Source organism: Gallinula chloropus (assembly GCF_964237585.1).
Source record: "Gallinula chloropus genome assembly, chromosome: 19".
In the NCBI taxonomy this organism is placed as follows: Eukaryota; Metazoa; Chordata; class Aves; order Gruiformes; family Rallidae; genus Gallinula; species Gallinula chloropus.
The window spans coordinates 1,200,497-1,219,238 of NC_140104.1; the positions used below are offsets into that span (position 1 = coordinate 1,200,497).

Sequence of the window (18,742 nt, forward strand, 5' to 3'; positions counted from 1 at the left end):
TTAATCCCTGTTTGAAACTGAATGTACAACTGTTGCACTAGAGTGAAAAACAACGCAAAGACCACAGTGAAAAGCCAGAAAGGACATCAGGACACAGCAGGGAAAATAAAAAATGCCAGCTTCTGAGTGGTTGGAGCTCTGGAAGTTGAGATGTTTCCCACTGTCTGGGATGAAGCCCTGTGTCACACTGGACGTACCGGGCACACAGCCCCAGGAAAGCTCTGAACAGTGCACTCCAACAATTCCATGTTTCCAGCAAAAATAATGCCAGGCTTTGAGCACTGCAGCTCCCACGTGGCATCTTTCACAGTCCAGTGTGAATCCTTGCAGGCTGATACCTGTCCTCCCCAGAGGTCACACCTTGCACGTCAGAACAACAAACCTGACTGCAAACACCTAACTCCTGCTGCTGAAAATGAGATGGAACAGAACCAGCTTAGTTGCTAAAGTAGCTTTCAAATGTTACCTACTCAGGTGAAACAGTTCCACAGTATTCTGAAAAATTAATTCCTGAATGCCTAGAAAATTTTCCTTTCTGCCACCCAGAACTGAGTGTTACACATGGGAATGAAAAGCCCCACATACAGACAAGCAGGTGTACAAGGGAGCAGATTTTGTTTCCTGGTGCAATAAACGTTCTGCTGAATGACAAGAGAGCTTGAGCTGTCTTAAACACAACAGGTTTAACATCTCACCAAATTTAAATGTATTTTCATGTACTCTGGTCTCATTAAAACGTATTTAAATAATTAAACAGTATCAGCTTGTATGTACACTGCTCTATGGATGGTCTCCAGAGTAAATGTACAGTATCTGTGCTGAATGTTCTCCAGTAGCACATTTCAGATTCAAGGAAACCCTGAGTACAGAAAAGGTTCTGTTGTGTACAGATGTGTACGTGTGTGTAGAACACTGGATTTTCATGTGTGCCTGAGCAAAGGCAATGTGCTACACACCCCCACACTGACACTCAGCAGTGGCACCATCCAAAACTGCATTTAATCCTAGTCTCCAATTCCAGTGGGCATTAAAAGCTGATAAACAAACACCTTTGTAACCTACCCTGATTTTTCACCTCGGCGAATTCTTTGTTGTATTCCTCTAGAGTTTCCCTAAGTTTCTGGTTCTCTGTTTCAATATCGTGCATACGTTGAACCTTCAGCTGAAGCTGCTGCCCTAAATCCAAGGCTGGAACCGGATCTGAAAAAGAAACAGTAGAACAGAATGTAAGGTAACAGGAACACTTCAGCGATTCCATTCACACAGTTCAGAGCACAAGTGTCCTTTTTTCTCCAGTAACATCCTCTTTGAGTGCCAGTAAAGGTGTGTGTTCCTCACCTTGTACCCTTCAAACTTCAAAAAACAGAGATAGGTCCCTGTATCTACGCTACCCTTTAAAGTGGGGTGTGCCCTCCTCATCCTGGCATTAACCCACAGGGCAGAGTCCCTGGGTGCAGACAGGAATGATACAAAGGCATGTGAGCGACTGAAGTTTCAGGGGTTTGTCTGAAAAAATGAGAATTTTTGGGTAAAAAGCAATAAAACCGCATGGCTGACTGACAGCTGGTGTCCCTCTTGTACCTCTGCTGCAGTGGGAGGGCATTTCTGAAGCAAATGGTGCCCTGAGCTCAAAAAGGTTACTGGATCATGGAGATCCCAGCCATACTTTCTAATTGACAGGTCAATAATAACCAGAATTATTATGCAGATGTAATTAATTCCATGAACCTTGGGTTTTGCGGCTCTTGTTCCCTCTTCTTCTTACACTACTAATTGAATAGAAATTAGGAATTATTTTGAAGGTCCTCTTGGTATTAATTCTCTGGTGTTTGTGCCTCTGCTACAGCCAGTCCTGAGCACCCACCTGACGTGTTCACGCCTGAGCTATTCTGGGACTCCTTCCCAGTCAGCACAGGGAAACGTTGGGAGTCCGATGGACTTATAAAAGATTATTGAATACATTTCTGTTATGGGCGCCAGCATCTCTTGTGAAATGGCTGCAAAGATTTAGTCTCCTGTTGAGGAATGCTAAACACCAAACTCAGTGGATCAACAACAGTATATATTAGGGAGTTCACTTAATTTTCAACCACCACAGTCATTAATTTTTCAGACCACCCTCAGTCTCTGGAAACACATAATAAGTCTATTGTACCTCTGTTAACACATTAAGCATGAGCCTGTGTGTTTTTTCAATATGCCAGCGTTGTTTCATAGTTTATAAAAGAATAGTACTGGGTTATGTTGAGCTCAGAGACATTATAAGTAGCAGCCTGCTGCATTTTGTTACTTCGGTTCTTCAACAGCTTATGGCATTACCCTGTTCATAATACAAAATCTAGGTTGCTTGTCATCTGTTCTCTGTGCATACATAGTTTATGACTACATAGCTTTTTCATTTATGCTTTTTAGGCCAAATACTTTTCGTTATTATTATCTGTATTAAAATATTTATAATAAATCAAACTTAAAATGTTATTGTGGCAGAGACAGGGGGGTACAGGTAAGGAATTAAATATAAAGTTTAAGTCACAGCAGTAGCACGAGTTAAAGGCCCTGCAAGATTTATGTACGGCCCAATTAAGGTACAGGCTGTCACAACATCCCCCTTCTCCCATGTAGGTCTGCCGACCTTTATCGGGAATGACCGTTTTGTCACACTTGTGCAGCTCAGCATTTCTCCAGAGGAGCTAGCCCAGGACATTCATCTGCTGAACATAAAGAAAGGCTGGATTGTCTCCATCTATCCACCTCTGAAACAGTCCCGGAAACCGCAGAAGGTACCAGGCAGAGGGATCTTACGCCTCAGCTACGATATTTCTACAGAATCGGGTTAAAATGCCACAATGAAAGAAACTGAACTTTATGAAATTGTGGGGACACTCCCCCCCCCCATTTTAACACACCCATTGTAAACAGCCAGGACACCCACAAGAGGTATTTTGCTCCAAACACACTGTGCTTTTTATATTTAAATCAGTAAAGAATTAAAAGACAAAAGTAACACGGGCATTATAAAGTGAATAATGACTAAACCTTTAGTGAAATTTGTGATCCCTGAGAAGCTTTATGTACAAAATGAAAATGCTTGCAACCTCATAATTATTCATCAGGACATGTATATTTAATTTAGCTCTATTAAAGGTTAATGTTCAAGAAGCAAAACAGTGACAGAACAAACAAAATGTAAAAACAGTCTCTGTGCATTAAACCTCAAACTTTACTAGAGCCTATTTGAAGGACTAATGGCCTGCAGCCACTAAATACTGCTTAAGGACATGTAAAAAAACCCCGTGGCTGAAGCACCTCTTAGACTTAATTTTTATAAACTGCATTAAAGAAAACTAATCATTGCACAACAATAAAATGACCGAGACATTTTGGGCAGAGAGACAAACACTTCAGTTCTCACAGCATGTCCAAACATGCTCTTTAATCTCAAAAAAACCTAAAACCCTGCGATTTCTGCAGTATTTATAAACACAAATTAATCTGAAGCAAGTACAAACCTTGCAACCAGAACGACTCTCTTTTTACCTGAGTGGATTTAAAAAATAAATACTCTTCTTTTCCCAACATATGCATGCATGAAAAAGCCTACCTTTTTATATTAACCAGGCTTACAAAGTGTGTCTCATGTCATTTAACAGGAGGTCACTGAATTTTTAAACAAGCAATGGACCAAAACTTTCGATTCATTACACAAACAACAGGCACACACATTTCAAAAAAATCACGTGGCACCAGCTTATGGAGAGAGGCAAAAAGGAAATGCCTTCTCTCTGATCGGGGAGAGAGAAGTCACCTCGCTTAACGCTTCAACGTGGAAAACTCATCACACAGGAGTCTCTCGGTTTGAACCTTCTCTAGCTTGCAAAAGTTCAGAACCCCTGCCAGGCACGAGGTAAATAAGAATTGAGAAAATTGGTAAAGGGAATCTGCTCATCCAGAACCTCAGAAAGTGTTTAGCAAGATCATTATTGCCCAAGAGTAAACCGAAATGTCTATTTTTATACTAAATTTGGTGTGTTTTCTCTCCCCTATCACTTACAATTCTCCTCTTCTTTCCTAATCCACTTGTTGCATACTACACCCACAAAGAAACCCTTTGCATCACGTGCTGGTGCACAGCCCAGCACATCTGGATCGAATCCCCGGTGAGGCTTCCTCCAGCTTCCAGCTGAGAAACGTTAACTGCCCTGTTCCAGAACCAGGACCTGCAAAGCCTGTTCCTTCCCAGCGCGCTGCCCTTCCGGCCCGTTCCACCAGCAGCTCCCCGAGCACGTCCCTGCGCTCAGCACCGTGACACCACACCGGCCCCCTTGCGAACCAGCTCCCGTCCTCATCGCGGGTGGGTGGGTGGATGGATGTGTCTCAATGAACACAGATGGGACAAAACCCCATGCTATAAATGTAACCTTCTCTTTGTTTTCACATCAAACAAGCCAGCACACCTCTCAGACTCTTCTCACCCCATCCTGCCCGCATGACAAATCTTACTTGAACAGCAGCACAAGAGAAGTGATATTTAGGGTTTTTGCCAGTGCATACACATATAAACTACACATTTTACTAACAATTTTAACAGGACAGCAAAGGCAGATCTGAGGAGCTGGGAGCAGCACCTCACCACCTGCCGCCCTACGCTGCTCAGACCAAACCCAACCTCTACCCCGGAGATACACCAGGACTATCGATGACCAGCTGTACCTCCAAAGCGAGTTTTATTTAACAGCCTCCCCCCCACCCCAAAAACCATTCCTCCCTGGTTCTGCAAGCTGGAAAAAAGACACAGATCTCAATAATTCAATCTAAGTGTTTACACAAAGAGCACTGTGGGTACCGTTGCCCTCCCCTGTCATTAGGCAGAAATGAATGCACCCCCTTGTGAGCGCTGCTCGTGCAATGACATCACGCTCCTGCCTGCGTTACTTTTCGCCAGGGCACTCTAGGCTAATGTAATCATACGATTACATAATTAACCCAGCTGTCTCATTAAGAAAATCAACTGGAATTCAGGGCATAATTAGTCATACAGCAATTAGCATGCTGATGAGCAACTGATGAAAAGCTGTCTCGATATAGAGTATGCTGGGACCACCCTCGTTATTTAAGAAGAGGGGGGGGAAAAGCCCCCCTCGGCTGGAGGAACACCAGCTCGGGCCGGAGAGTTCACGTTCAAAAGCCCTCGGCCGCGCTGCGAGAGGCAAGGAGCTCCCTGCACCTCGCCTGGGCAGCCGGTGGTGGGGCAGGGGCAGCGGCGGAGGGACGGGGCTGCGGGAGGAAAATTCGCCAAACGAAGTGGAAAAACTCTGTCATTGTTTAACGCGCGACCCGCGGAGCGCTGCGGCCGGGCCCCCGCCCCGCGCACACACACACACCCCCACGGGCTGGCGGGGACGGGAAGTTTCTCCGAGGACAGCGCTCCGCTGCCCCCCCGGGAGGTGCCGCTGAGCCGGGGCGGCCGGGCCGCGGCCAGACGGGAGCAGCCCGCCCCGGTACCGGCTGCCCGGCGCGGGGCTGGGGGAGGCGGCGGCGGCGGCCGCGGGGCTGCCCGGACCCGCCGGCGGCGGCGGGGGGAGAGCGGCAATGCGCGGCCTGGATCGCGCCGGGCGGATCGGGAGGCAGCCCCAGCCCCGCGGCGGCGGAGCGGGGATGGACGGACGGGCGGCCGGCGGTGCTGCGCCGGGGGAGGGCGGATGCTCTCCCGGCTCAGAGCCATCCCAGCCGCGGCGTCTCCAGGCGCGCCGCGGCGCTCGGAGATGTGACAGGTGCCGCGAAGGCCGACGGGCGCCCGGGTCCGCCTCGGCCGGGGCCGGCGGGGCTGGCGCTTGTGCCGAGCTGCGAAGTGTTTTATCTGGTACCTTAAAATGGAGCTGCGGGAGAGACTTTTCCAAAACAAAGGCCTTCTCCTAAATCCCCTCCTCCCTCTTCGCTGCAGGTCTGTAACACTAGAAACGCTCAGAAAGCCAGTTACGAAACAGCGCCAGAACTACAGGGGCAATTAATATTTTATCACTGGAAATGTGTTTCCTAAGGTTTGAATCTAAAAATACCTCGTCGAAGGCAACGCGCTTCTCTCAACAAGGCTGGACTGCTCTTGCCTAACCCAGGCTGTAAGCAGAGCTTTTCTCAGCGGCCGCTCGCAAGTGACACCCCCACAAAACGATTCAGGAGGGTGAAAACACCCCCTCACCCTCAGCACAACTCTAGTAACAGCATTTAACTTTTTAAAGAGAGCCACAAGTTCAGCTCTGCTGTGTCACGGGTCTTTCACTGCGAAGGAACAGGAGGAAAAGAAGTGTTTGACTCTCTAAACGCGTTGCTGCTCTTCCTAGCCAGCACTTCGCTCCCAGAACCGGCTCTGGTTTCCAGGCAGGAAGGGCAGGAAGAAGCTCCATTAGCTTTTGATGCAGTAAGTGCTTTCTTGGGAGGCTGGGTATCTGAAAATAACCTGAAAATGTGTTTTAGAAAAAATAATAATTACATTGTAGCTTTTGAATATTCAAACACCTCACAGCGTACTTAATTAATTCATTAATTATTCCCCAGAAATTTCAGGGGTAAATTGAAATAGCCTAGAGAGACTGAGACAAAGATTTCATGGAATAAATCACAGCTTTCCTCCTTTTCCCCCCTGACGCTGGTAGCCCAGGGACAGAAGAGTTATAGCCGTAATTCCGTTTGAAACAAAGCTCATCATCTCTCCAACTCCTCACTTCATAAAAAACATGAAAAGGTCCTTCCTTCAATCCAGAAATATACATATTTTGTTAATCCCCCATCCCACAGGACCGGGATCTCTCGCTTCCTTGTATTTTTCCCTTTTTTTTTTTTACAGTGTCCTCACCCTCCTGCTGTCAGAGCGTTTTGTAAGTGCTGCACCAGGGAATCCGAAGTGCCCACAACAGGGTGAAGGATTCTCATTTTCCTTACCAGCACAAAAGCAGAACTCAAAATTCTCTTGACCTCCGAAAGCAGCAAAGCAATCCCGATGTGACCCCTCTGCACGGGGATGGGGGGAAGTCTCTCCTCCCCATCAATCACAACTAAAGTTCCCTGTGGCAGCGCTCTCCAAGCGAAAGGATGGGAGATGGTGTATAACCAATCTGACCACAATCACACAGATCCCTTTGCCAGAATGTGGTTCTTAGAGCTTGGGGGCTATTATTTAAAACCACCCTTTATTTATCTTCCAATTCTAGTATGGCTACTGCTAGAAAGATGCGCCAGCCCTGCCCCACGTGATGAGATGCATCTCTACCCTGGTAGCCCAAACTCACACGAGGCAGGGTAAATGATTGACTGCTTAATGAATTGCACTGCAGTTCCCTGTATTTTCAAAGGAGTTACCCAAATAAATCTTCAGGAAAGCTTTTAATATTAAAAGTGGGGTGTGCATAATAGGTGATAGGGTATTTTATAGCACTGTAATATGCCGGCTGAGAAAGGACCTAATGAGTTACAAGAAAAGCCACTATAAGTGAAAATGTTCCAGTTTGATCGTTAATATTCTAGTAATGGCTGAAGACATTGGAATTTACTGCTTGTACACTGAGCTCCCTGCAAAGCAAAGGACAGTTACAGAAAATCACTTGTACTCCAAGTTTCATTTCTCCTACTTTGAGATTATAAAAAGATATATATATAAAAAGAACCTTCCACTACGTTTGAAATGCCACAATCATTCCTTCTTCCTCCTAAAAGCTTCTGAACAGACTTAGCACTAAACCCTCCAAAAGCTGGGGTTTACTCTAATTCCAGTTCACATTCCTACAACCCAGAGAGGGAAAGTCCAATATTCCCCACAGCAGCCACAATTCTGCTGCTTTTGCTCCAGTCACCAAGGTTACGGCTGCTCTAACTGCTCTCCCTGAAGCAACAGGTTCCACAGGGTGCTGCAGTTCCCACCTCCAGGTGAACACAACCGGTGCCCTCAGGGATATCTTCTCTCTATACCACACATTTCTTCCTGCTTCTATTCATTGCATCCTTCCCCTTATCTGCACCTCCCTTCTTCCTTCCGTGCCTCCAGCCTACCAAGTAAAATCGGGCTTGACAACCACACAATAAATTTTTTAAAGTGTGTGCTTTAGGGATATTTCTTCATTCGAATATTTATTCCAGCTTTTACAAAGGAATTTATCCAATTATTAATTCAACGAGAAAAACGGAGGAAACAGTATGTGATCAGACAAGCCCAGTTTCAAGCCAGATATTCAGGTAACAGAGCTATTTTTAGTTATTTTGACATCAGTTGCAAAACATAAGGATAAAGTGAATGAATACTAAAGATGAGAATTGGCCAGGACTTTGTGCTTCATCTGAAAATCACTGTGCAATGCTAACAGCCTGCCCTACCAGCGTGCACTCATCCAGCACAGATCCAAAAGCGTGCTGTATGCTGCGTCTCTGAATCCCAACCCCAGAGGGATGGAGGCTGAAGTGATTATGAGCTCCTTCTATACCCTGCAGTGCTGGACTGCCCAAAGGGTGGAGCATCCCAGGTGATTTGGACCATTCTGACCCTACCAAAACGCTGCTCCAAATTTCCCATCCGCAGCCTGGGCTTTAAACTGCCCCTTTCACCCACCCCACCATGGGTGTTTCTTTGCACAGAGGTTTGAGGAAAATCACCCATGCCTACAGCCCTCATTTTTTACCATGCAGACGCATCTCCCAGAGTTAGGGCATTTTTCCTATGTTTCTGCCATTCCAGTTTTTCAGCTGGTGTAAACGTGCTGGTGAAGCACCCAGGGTTTTGCCTTCAGATGGGACACAGGCACAAGCTAAATCCACTACCTGCAGCCACAGGGTTTTACAGCTTTTCACTCTTTCAAGTGTTAGCTGTGCTCACGCTTCTGCTTGATTTTATCAGACTTGGAAAGAAACCCTCCTGCTCTCTTTGAGGGGGACTTCTGTTGCCCATGAGCAAGTCCATTTTGCTTCCTCTCCTCCTAAGGCTGCTCCCTGTAACCCCGTTTTCATTTCCCTCCAGGGCTGAGACAAGGCGCGTCAGGAACATTCATTTCCCTTGTCAAGTTACGGGCAGCAAAAATATAAACCTTTTCATTTTATGCATCAACCTTCTATTATATTCAAATCTATTTTATTTGGAAAGGGCCGATGGTTTTGACATGTGTTACTAACAAATAAGTAACCCCTTAAGGTTCTTCACCCTCCTTGTGACAATACCAAATGTTTCTCTGTGCTGATCAGGCTCGACACAGCCCAAACTCAGGTATGCTCTAAAACATCATGCTCTAATTAACCATTATTAGCCCAATGCTGAGTGCTCTATTAATTTCTTCACACTATGGTTTTAGTATTGGTGTTGGGGCTGTGCTGAACACGGTCACTCAGAGCAAACAGCTTTCCTGTCTCCTCTAAATTTACACCCAACCAGCTCTTCTCCAGAGGCACAACAGGCAGGGTGTGCTTGTGCTGCGATTGCATCATGGAACTTCTGGGTCATGGGGGTATGGAACAGTCTATACAGGCTTTGTGCTATCGGGGCTGGCATTAACCTTTGTGCCTTCTGCTTAACATTAGGCTTTCCAAAAAAGTCTAAACACGTCGCACAACGTATATAAACACAACAACTCCAGCCACATTTATCACCTCCAACGTAAGCAGCAGATAATTTTTCTAGGGGCGAAAAAAAAAAACCCACCATCAAACCCGTTTTTCTCTCCTATCACCTTTCACCTCAGAACATTGATCAAATCCACTTTAAATGGAAGCCTCTGCCCAAACAGCAATACAAGCCTGCAGAGCCTTGCCAAACTGTAAATAATCACAAGCGATCGGAGCAACAGCAGCAAGGACTTCATCTCACCCTGCTGTCAGCGTGGGCTTCCCGGTGAAAGAATGAAGCTCTCTTTGTGGGCAAGGGACAAATTCTCTTTTCTGCCCTTAGAAGTAATTCCTTAACACTTAGTTTGTTTCTTACTGATTACTTCTTTTAAAGTAAGTTTGCGTTTCCTTGGCTAAACCATCCCTTGGGAAAAGAAAGCCCCACGCAGGGCAGTTTGAATTTGCAAGGCTGAGCTGTAAACCAAACCACAGCACGTAGTGATGGGTGTGTGGAAAACTCCCTTGAAACCAGCCCGCTCCTCCTTCAGAGCCCTCAGGAAGACACAGCCCCCACGGCAGCGTAGGCGATTTATGATGGAAAGGAGTAAGGGAAAGAGAAAATTTCCACCTCAGCTGCCTTTCACTGTTATTGCTTTTAATTGTTTTGACAGGGCACATTCAAAGTTTTGTTTTTTCTTTTTACCCTCTGTGTTACTTTACCCCTTCCTCGGGCAGTGGGTCCTCAGAGTTAAAAACCACATCGTACACATGATACAGCACCAAACTTTGGGCCAATCTGATCACAACAGAGGCTGGTTTGGAGTCTCCAGTAAAAGCACACGCACCCCCTTTTACACTCTAGGAGTCATTTAGTTTCTTGGTGAGAGAACTGTTAAGCAGAACTGAATGCCACTTACGGGGTGACCCTGGAAAGCTGCACAGACCCCACCAAACTGCAAGCTAATATTTGGTGTTAACCCACCCCACTTCTCAACAGTGTGTGTGCTGACAAAGCACACCCCTTCTCCCTGCACAGGGTCTCACCGAGATGCAACACTCACTGTGCCTGGAGCGAAAGGCAGCCCAGCAGAGACAGGGCCAGGGCTGCGTCTGAGCGATGTGCAGCGTGGGAGGGGAGGCGGCGGTGCCTGCGGAGGAGCCGCGGTGAACGCGGGGCGTGCTGGATGCCCGAGCACGGCTGGGGCTGGCACTGCCACAGCCCAGGACCCCGGATTTTCCCCTGGAGTGAAGGGAGCAGCGGGAAGGGGATGAGCTCCCAGGTACATCCCCTGTGGTGGCAAACTCTGAACTACGGCAAAAGACACAGTCAGCTTCGGTAGGAAGAGAGACGCTCGGTTTAACTGTTGCCACATCAAGACAGCAGATTTTCTGTTCAAAGGCAGAATTATTTCCTCTGTGCCTACACGGGAGCGACGCTGCCAGTCGTGCAAAGCCAGCTGTGGCACTGTGCAGTCACTGCACAGAAATAAGGACACGGAGTAAAGCGAAACTCTCTCTAACCAGTTTATCCAGTCGCTGCCACGGGGCAGCCACACTAGGTCTCCACATTTTAACTTTTACTTGAAAATCACAGTCAAGTTTTGTTTAAATGAAAATTAGGCAGTGAAAGCTGTTCCTTTTTAAAAGAAAAATATTTGATTTTTATGATTTTTAATGCTTAAGATTTTCTCTTTTGAAGCTTTAGTAGAAACAGTATTATGAATACCCTGTTTCTGCAAGGCATCCCCGCTCCTCCAAGCACTTACACAACAGGGCTCCGATTTCACTTGAAGTGTCTGCAAGATTAAGACCCTAAAAGCCAAGAGTGCTAACCCAATACACTTATTTTACAAAACTAGAGGGAAAGAAACATTGTACAGATGGCAGAAAGCTTCCTCAAAACACAGACCCAACCTCCCTTTACTTCAAAATAAATATATTCACATTATTTTTAAAGGTAAGTTGTGACAACCTAGTTGATTAGTGCCATTCATGTGGCAGCGTTCACTTTTCTCTTGCTCTCTGCTGCATACTGAAAATAAGGCAATTAAAGGAGAAAATTAATTCCATTAATTAAAAATGTTCAGTCTCAAGCAAGACAGAATGATCTGAGGGAGAATTACAGCTGTGTAAATGCACATAAACCAAAATGTTTTCCTTGACATGTACTTTCCTTTAGGAAGGATCAATTTTGCAGCACAAACCGATAATGCTGTTTGAAAGTTATAATAAAACTGGAGATATGAAAAGGTCTGGTTTGTCTTTTAGAAAGAAAACCCCTGATGTACGTAGGAAAATTTGCAAGTAAAATACCACCCTTCCCACAAATTCCTTACTGGTGAGCCGGAGTGAAAACCCCGGTCAAGCCAGGAGAGAAAATTGTTAAACTTTGCTGAATCCATAAAGCACCGTAGCTGGAGTTTCAATACAGATCATTTTATAGTAAAATTAAAATAGAAGCCCTTTTTAATTATATAAAGTGTGCACATTATTACTGAGGAGAGGAATACATGCTTTCCTCGAGAACTATAAAACCGGCTGCTGGGAATTAGACTTCAGCTGCAATTATTATATGGTCCTATAAAGGATATTGAAAGTCTGATAAAATTGCACCCTTGTCATGTAACAGTGATGCTTAATGCTAAATAACCACTCTGCAGCATTCCAGCCATAGCTTTCTCCAAACATCATAGCTCCCTTCTCGCAGCGAAAAGAAAACACAGCAGGATTGTGGAGCTAAAAGTATACCTAAATATTTGAAATACCAAGTGGACAGGTCAAAAGATATGTAAAGCCACATAAGAGGCAAAACAACCCGTGACGAATGAATCCTGACGGTCTTTTAGGGAAGAACGCCCTCCGTGGACACACACCCAGTGTAAAAGATGACAAATGAAGAGAGGGAGATACAGATAACCCCAATACAATGAAGCAAGCCCCTCACTGCACCCGCCGAGCTCAGCTGATGGGTACAGGCTCCATACATGCCTAATTTCTGTTCTCCTTTCTTTGCAGCATGTGCAACAAGAGGGAGTACTCATTACCCCTGCACACAGCTCCAGGAGACTGGCCACACTTCTCAAGAACCTGGAATTCGCTCTGAGCAATGTCAGTACGGTCCCCGTGTGCCCCTCAGCCAGGGCACGGGGCTCAGACTGTTACATGTCCCTAATCCCACAGACTCTATCGCACTCACAGCTCAGCCAGGCTGAAATCTGCACATGTAGTAGGAATATCAAAGAAATATTTCTCTGACACATAACATAAGGCATGCGCAGGGGAAGGCAGGGCAGGAGAGAGACTGTGGAGTGTGGAAGAAGGGGGGTACATTTTTCTCTCATCAATGAAGGAAAGGAGAAAACTTTCTCCTACAAATTACTGACAAAGCTTCTCACCATTTAGATCCTACAGCATGGGTGGGATACATGTCCTACCTTCTCCACACGGCTTCAGCCTGACTCTGCCGTCCGAATCCCAGCATCTGTGAGGATGCCAGGCTTCAGAGAAAAGAGCCTCTGCGCCAGAGCATGAAAAAGATCCCACACAGCTCTTGTTTGACAGAACTACTCAGTCATGAAAAGAACCAGACTGTTAAAAATCAAACCTACTCGCCTCCCAAATAATGGCAGGAAACAAGGATTTACACACCCTGGGCTGGGCTAGGAGGGAGATGGAGGGGCTACGGCTTCTCTCCGTAGCACTGAGTACCGACCCTGCAGGCTGCAGCTCTGCTGGGTACATTTTCACAGAGGGCTTTCCTTTACAAACCAGAGCTGTGAGCACCCGTCCCATGCCCACGCTGCTCCTGCCTGTGCCCTGTGAGCAAAGGTCCAGAGCCTCTCTGGAGTTACCCACCTCCTCCCGCGGCATGGGCTGACACGTGAGGGAAGCTGTTCACCCAAGGAAGGTTACTAAGGCTCTGAGCAGGGAACAAGTAAATGGAAACTCACAGACCATGGCTGATTAACCTAAAACCCAACATTTCTTGGACAACTGTGGTCCAGGATGAGCACGGTGAGTCCCTGTATCCCACTACACATGCTGCACTTAACACAGCAGGAACTGGCCACTGGGCCCTACTCAACTATAAACGTGAAAGCATTAAACAACCAAACAAATAACTAAATAAATACATGTTAGCTCTGCGTGAGTGTCTGGAAAAGACTTTTAACCAGTTACGCTGTAAACAAAACATTAACAAATTAATTTTGATTTGAAGCATGCATGAAATGTGCTCCTTAAAAGCTGAAGCAAGCAAAGACTAGGGTGCACTCTGCAACGAGGCCTTAAAAGCCCTCAGAAGTATTAATTATACCTCAGAAGCTTTCTTGAGGTAAGTATTTTGAATATTATATAAACACGTCAACATTTTGTACAAGTACATAATCCTACACACACTGTCACATGCCAACAGCTCAGCGAGGCCAAGACTTGGAAGTGCAGACTGGGACTCCCCAGACTGCTCCTCACCTTGGGGTACAGTTGCAGAGAAGAAACATCTGTTCAGACAATATTGATCTACCACTGGGGAAAACAAACAACTCAACTCCCAAAATGTACAAAGAAATGAACTGGAAACTTGTGATGCCAGACATCAGGGAAAGCAGAAAACACATACATTAAAAGTCCTTTGAATAAAGTTTATGATCGAACTTCCACTGAACAGAACTGAGATGTGCTGGTGATTTACTTTTCAGTGAGGCTTTTTTCTTTCCTGAAGGTATGAAAAATTTTCTCCGTCCTTCAAAAGTACAAATATTGCATCTTCCTGAGGAAGGCTCATGATGGATCTTCTCCCCACCCAATGTCTGAACTCTCCAGTAAATTACTGAGGTCACGCAATATCATTGTAACACAAAATGATTCCCACAAAGGTTCAAACATAAACGCAGTGAACAGTTTTAAAAGTCATGAAATGTGCCTTCCATTAGACACAATACTGCAGCACACCAGTTTCAGAATCAAACCACTGCTTGGATTTAGCTTATCAGAAGTAGAAAAATGCCCGGTAGCACTCCAATGAAGATAAACCATGGGCTTTTCAGAGGAAGGAAATAATTTGCTTACCTGGAACATCAATTAATCTCTTATAAACATTCAAGAAGGCTGCCTCTGCTTCTTTGCTTCTTTTACCCAATGCGTCAATCTAAAAGGGGTGAGGAGAAAAGGCAGCTTTTAGACATTTTCCAATACAACTCTTACACTCAGAGCTACTACAATAAATGAATATATTTCACAGAAAATTCATTGATAGGTAAAACTGGAACCCAAGTTTCCTGTGTGCAGCTACTCCAGAAGCAGCTGTGTAGGGGTATTTCTGGTACATGTGCACTGTGTGTAATTTAAAGGCCTGTTCCAGAACCATAGGAGCATCAGTGTTTTTATGAATGCTACTGTCTATTGCAACTCTTTACCTTAAATCCTGATGAAATGCACAGTATTTGCCAGACAGGTTCTCTCCTCAACAAGTGTTTTCCTTTACCACTTATTAAGCTCTAACATAACAAATGGGCACCGTGCTCACTTCTGATGTCATGCTCTGCCTTTATCATAGCAAATGTATTTTTCTATTCTTTCCACTAAGCCTGTAAGAGGATGAAAAGTTGTACTTGTCAGGTACCTCCCGATGCTTTATACAACTGGGAATCTTCTACATGCAAGTGAGGTTTCTACCAAGGCTCCAGCACAGACCTATGGAATCTATACTGCCCTGTGCTCAGGAGCTCAGGCCAGGCTCCACTGACCAAGATTCACTTTGTGTTCTGCCATACACACAGTGCTGATCTAAGAAGCTGTCTGCCCAGGTGAGGGAAAATACTGCCTCACACAATCTGTTCTTTTCCTCTAAATCTGTACTTTCATCTAAAACTTCATTTTACAAGGAAAGGCAGCTTGATGCCTCTGAGAATAAACTACTTATTCCCCAGCAACCTTTACTGGTAAACATGTTTTTTTCCTAATACACTCAAAAAGCAGAGGATTTGCAATAGCAACGAAACCCAACCCAACCCAACCGACCACGTCCCACTGATTTAATGCTCCACAGCAGAAAGAGACAGAAAGGGAAACAGGAAAGCCTGCATCAGTTCTGCAGCAGCTTTCCGAAATCCAGGAGCTGAAAGTATGGAGATTATTGTTCCCATATTTTAATAAAAAGTGAGGAAGGATCTGAAGAACTACGGATACAGAGGCCTGATACCAATTCTTCTGTGTGTCTGAAAAGCAGTTAATACTTATACCCATTTAAAGGTGCGTACGTCAACACGTACTAAAAAAGGAAGGTCCTGTCTGAAAAACGTCCTTGAATTCTTTCACTACATTATTGATTTGGCAGATAAGGCAGAAACAATAGAGAGAGAGTTTACTGTATCTGTATTTCAGGAAAGTATCTGGTATTTTCTTACAGGGGAGGGAGGTTTGCAGAAGTGGAAAGCCGCGGGGCTGCAGCTCTGCAGAGCGCGCTGGCACGGGAAGCAGAGGGTGCCAGGGAAAGGAAGCGGCGCGGGGAGGAGGAGAGATAAGCAGGAGGGTGCTGCGGGGTCAGATTCGGTGCCACTTCTGTTTGCTTTGTACAAAAACGACTTCACAAAAGGAAGGAATTTTTTTTGGGGGGGGAGGAAAAATAAGAAAGAAAAAAGAAAAGGCTCCAATGTAGATGAATAAAATGATGGAGTCGGATGTAAAGCGCACAGAGGCTGAGCGCGGGAACGCCACGTGACGCGTATAGATTAGTCTTATGGCTGATAAGTGACTTGTAGAGATCATTATGGAGAGGATTAAGGCCAGAAAACCAAAGGACAAGGACAACGGTAGAAATTACACAGAAGCACAATGCAGAACGTAGAAACCAAGAAAAGACTCAAGGGGAAGGGTCAAGGAGGAAAATAAGGACACCGAAAGCGTCTGCACAGCGTTTGGCAGCAGCAATGACATCCTGAGATGTGGTGAGAGGATGTCAAGAGACAAGTTACTCTGACACAAAGCTATGTTTAGAGAAACAAACTGAATCCCTAATTTGCTTACAACCCCCCCCAAACCTGGATTGGTTTATGCAGCCCGGTGGCCGTGCAGCGGAACCGAAGCCTGACCTATGTGCATCTTGTTCTTATCAATTAAAAACAATTAAAAGCAGGTATTGGAAAGCTGGAAACCAAGCAGCAGAGGCCACAATGATGAAGGCTGCAGAAAGGAGACATACATTGTCCAGAAATGCTGTCCATACTTGTCCTTTAGAGTTCACTAAGAAAGGCTACGGAACGGAGCTGGAATCCCACAGGGCACGTGACGTGCGGAAGAGCGAGGGATTGATGGTTGTGAATAACCCATTTATTAATCTGAATTCAAGCAATCACAGATGGACCGATGCTCATTAGGGAATGAGAACATAAGTAATTTGGTTAGAACATTTTCACACAAAGAGTATTTGAAATTAGAATATGGAACAAACTGCCAAAGGCAGAGAGGCACCGGGTAGTGTAAATCAATGCTCGGGAGCATCAGACAGCGCTTGAGAACGGGCGAGAGAGGAGGGGGCAGCCATCAGAAAGACTTCTGCAGTCGAGATATTTCATGGGTACATCAAGACAGACTTTGAAGGCCAAAGAATACCATATGTTAGACTTCTGGACTTCAGCGTTCCCACATACAATTTTCTCTCGCTGATCCTCAGCACAGTACAGCCAAATTTAAATTACTATTATTAAATACAATTAGCATTACAGAAATTATTCTGTACTGTATTTTGAAAAAATTCATTTGCCCCTTTTATGAAAACCAAAGCATTTAAAACGCTGGCAGTTCTGTGAAATAACAGGATGAATTTGTTTTCCTATTACAGTTGGGCTTTTTTTTCACATTTTAATAAAGCACATTTGTACTTATATTCTCCCAAAGTATTACAGAAAGTATGGTTTCTTCACTCCTCACCAGTTATATAGTGATTGAAATACAAAACATAATTGAAGTGACATCTTCCAAGGAGGTAAGAGACTTTCTGATGGAAGCAGTTTGTAAATCACAGTTTCACACATACACCCCCCCCCTCCATCCCAGTTCAGACACAGAATTTCAAACAATCCCACCAGGCAGAAAGATATATATATATATTTATGTTTTTTAAAAAAGTAAAATAATCAATCTGTCCAGTTTAAAGTTCTATTAAAAATGAGCCCTGCAACTATTTTTCTATCTTAAAATAAAATTTAGGAAAAAACCCACCCATGACAACTTTAACTGGGATGAAAAAATAATGAAGCACGGCAGCTTCCAGCTGCGTGAGGAAATACAGGATGAAAAAGACATCAAAAATAGCAAGATATAAATGAAGTCCAGAAACAGAGGAAACAGCACTGAAAAGACATAGAAGTAAGTATTTGGAAGTTCACTGCAAGATGTTCAAATCAAAGATTGGTTTGGGAGCCAAGGAGGCTGAGCTGCAATCAGCCCCCACTAGAACAGTTGAACTACATTAGAAACTCTTGCTGAACATTTTTATTTGACTCTAAAAACTTCAGGGACCCTGAAAGTAGTCAACTTATAATTACACCAGCGTAGTCTTGACATGAGCCTAGCTCCAAATCTTAATTTATCTAAACCAGGCCCCATTATGTCTTCTCTTGACTAGAAAGAAACAACAGTGACCTCTGTACTCCCCACCACCCCCATAAACATATGTTCACTTTTAAGTTCTGGCATACTATTTGTCTTGATAATACCACTGGCGCTACAGTGAGATAACAGCAACGAGACACCAGGAATCCTCCCTCTTCATCTCTAACATATCACCAAGCTCTATGGAGAGAGCTGCAGAGAGACACCGGTGTGAGAGCTGTCCTCCCTTAATCCACCTTCTTTTTCCAGGTCAAGTGCTTTCGGGAGTTACTGCTCAGGGTACCAAGTCCATCCTGGAGACTGCACGACGCCCCCTCCATAATAACCTCTCTCCAGCTCACTTGTGAAGACCTCCTTGGTCTGCTCTCGTTCTCCATTGCCAGAATGACAGCTGGTTGCTCCAGCAGCATGGACAGCCTGCTTCAGAAATGTTTGGTCACAGTCCTACATGTGGCTAAAATCAAAACACTGTCAAGAAAATCAGTGGTTTTCCCTCCGCATTTAAGTAAGCACCATAAATCTGTCCATCTATGTCAAGGAAGATGCAGAGTGCAGC

At 45.0% G+C, this 18,742-nt stretch overlaps 1 protein-coding gene across 2 annotated transcripts in view; it reads right to left on the minus strand.

Moving 5' to 3' along the window:
- CUX1 (cut like homeobox 1) overlaps positions 1-18,742 on the minus strand; it is a 275,245-nt gene that overhangs the window by 137,852 nt on the left and 118,651 nt on the right. For both annotated transcript variants that reach the window (XM_084272882.1, XM_084272881.1), the window contains exons 4-5: positions 14,644-14,722; positions 1,063-1,200 (exon numbers count right to left, since the gene is read on the minus strand). In XM_084272882.1, the coding sequence (XP_084129008.1) occupies positions 1,063-1,200; positions 14,644-14,722 (217 nt within the window). The remainder of the gene's footprint in view (positions 1-1,062; positions 1,201-14,643; positions 14,723-18,742) is intronic.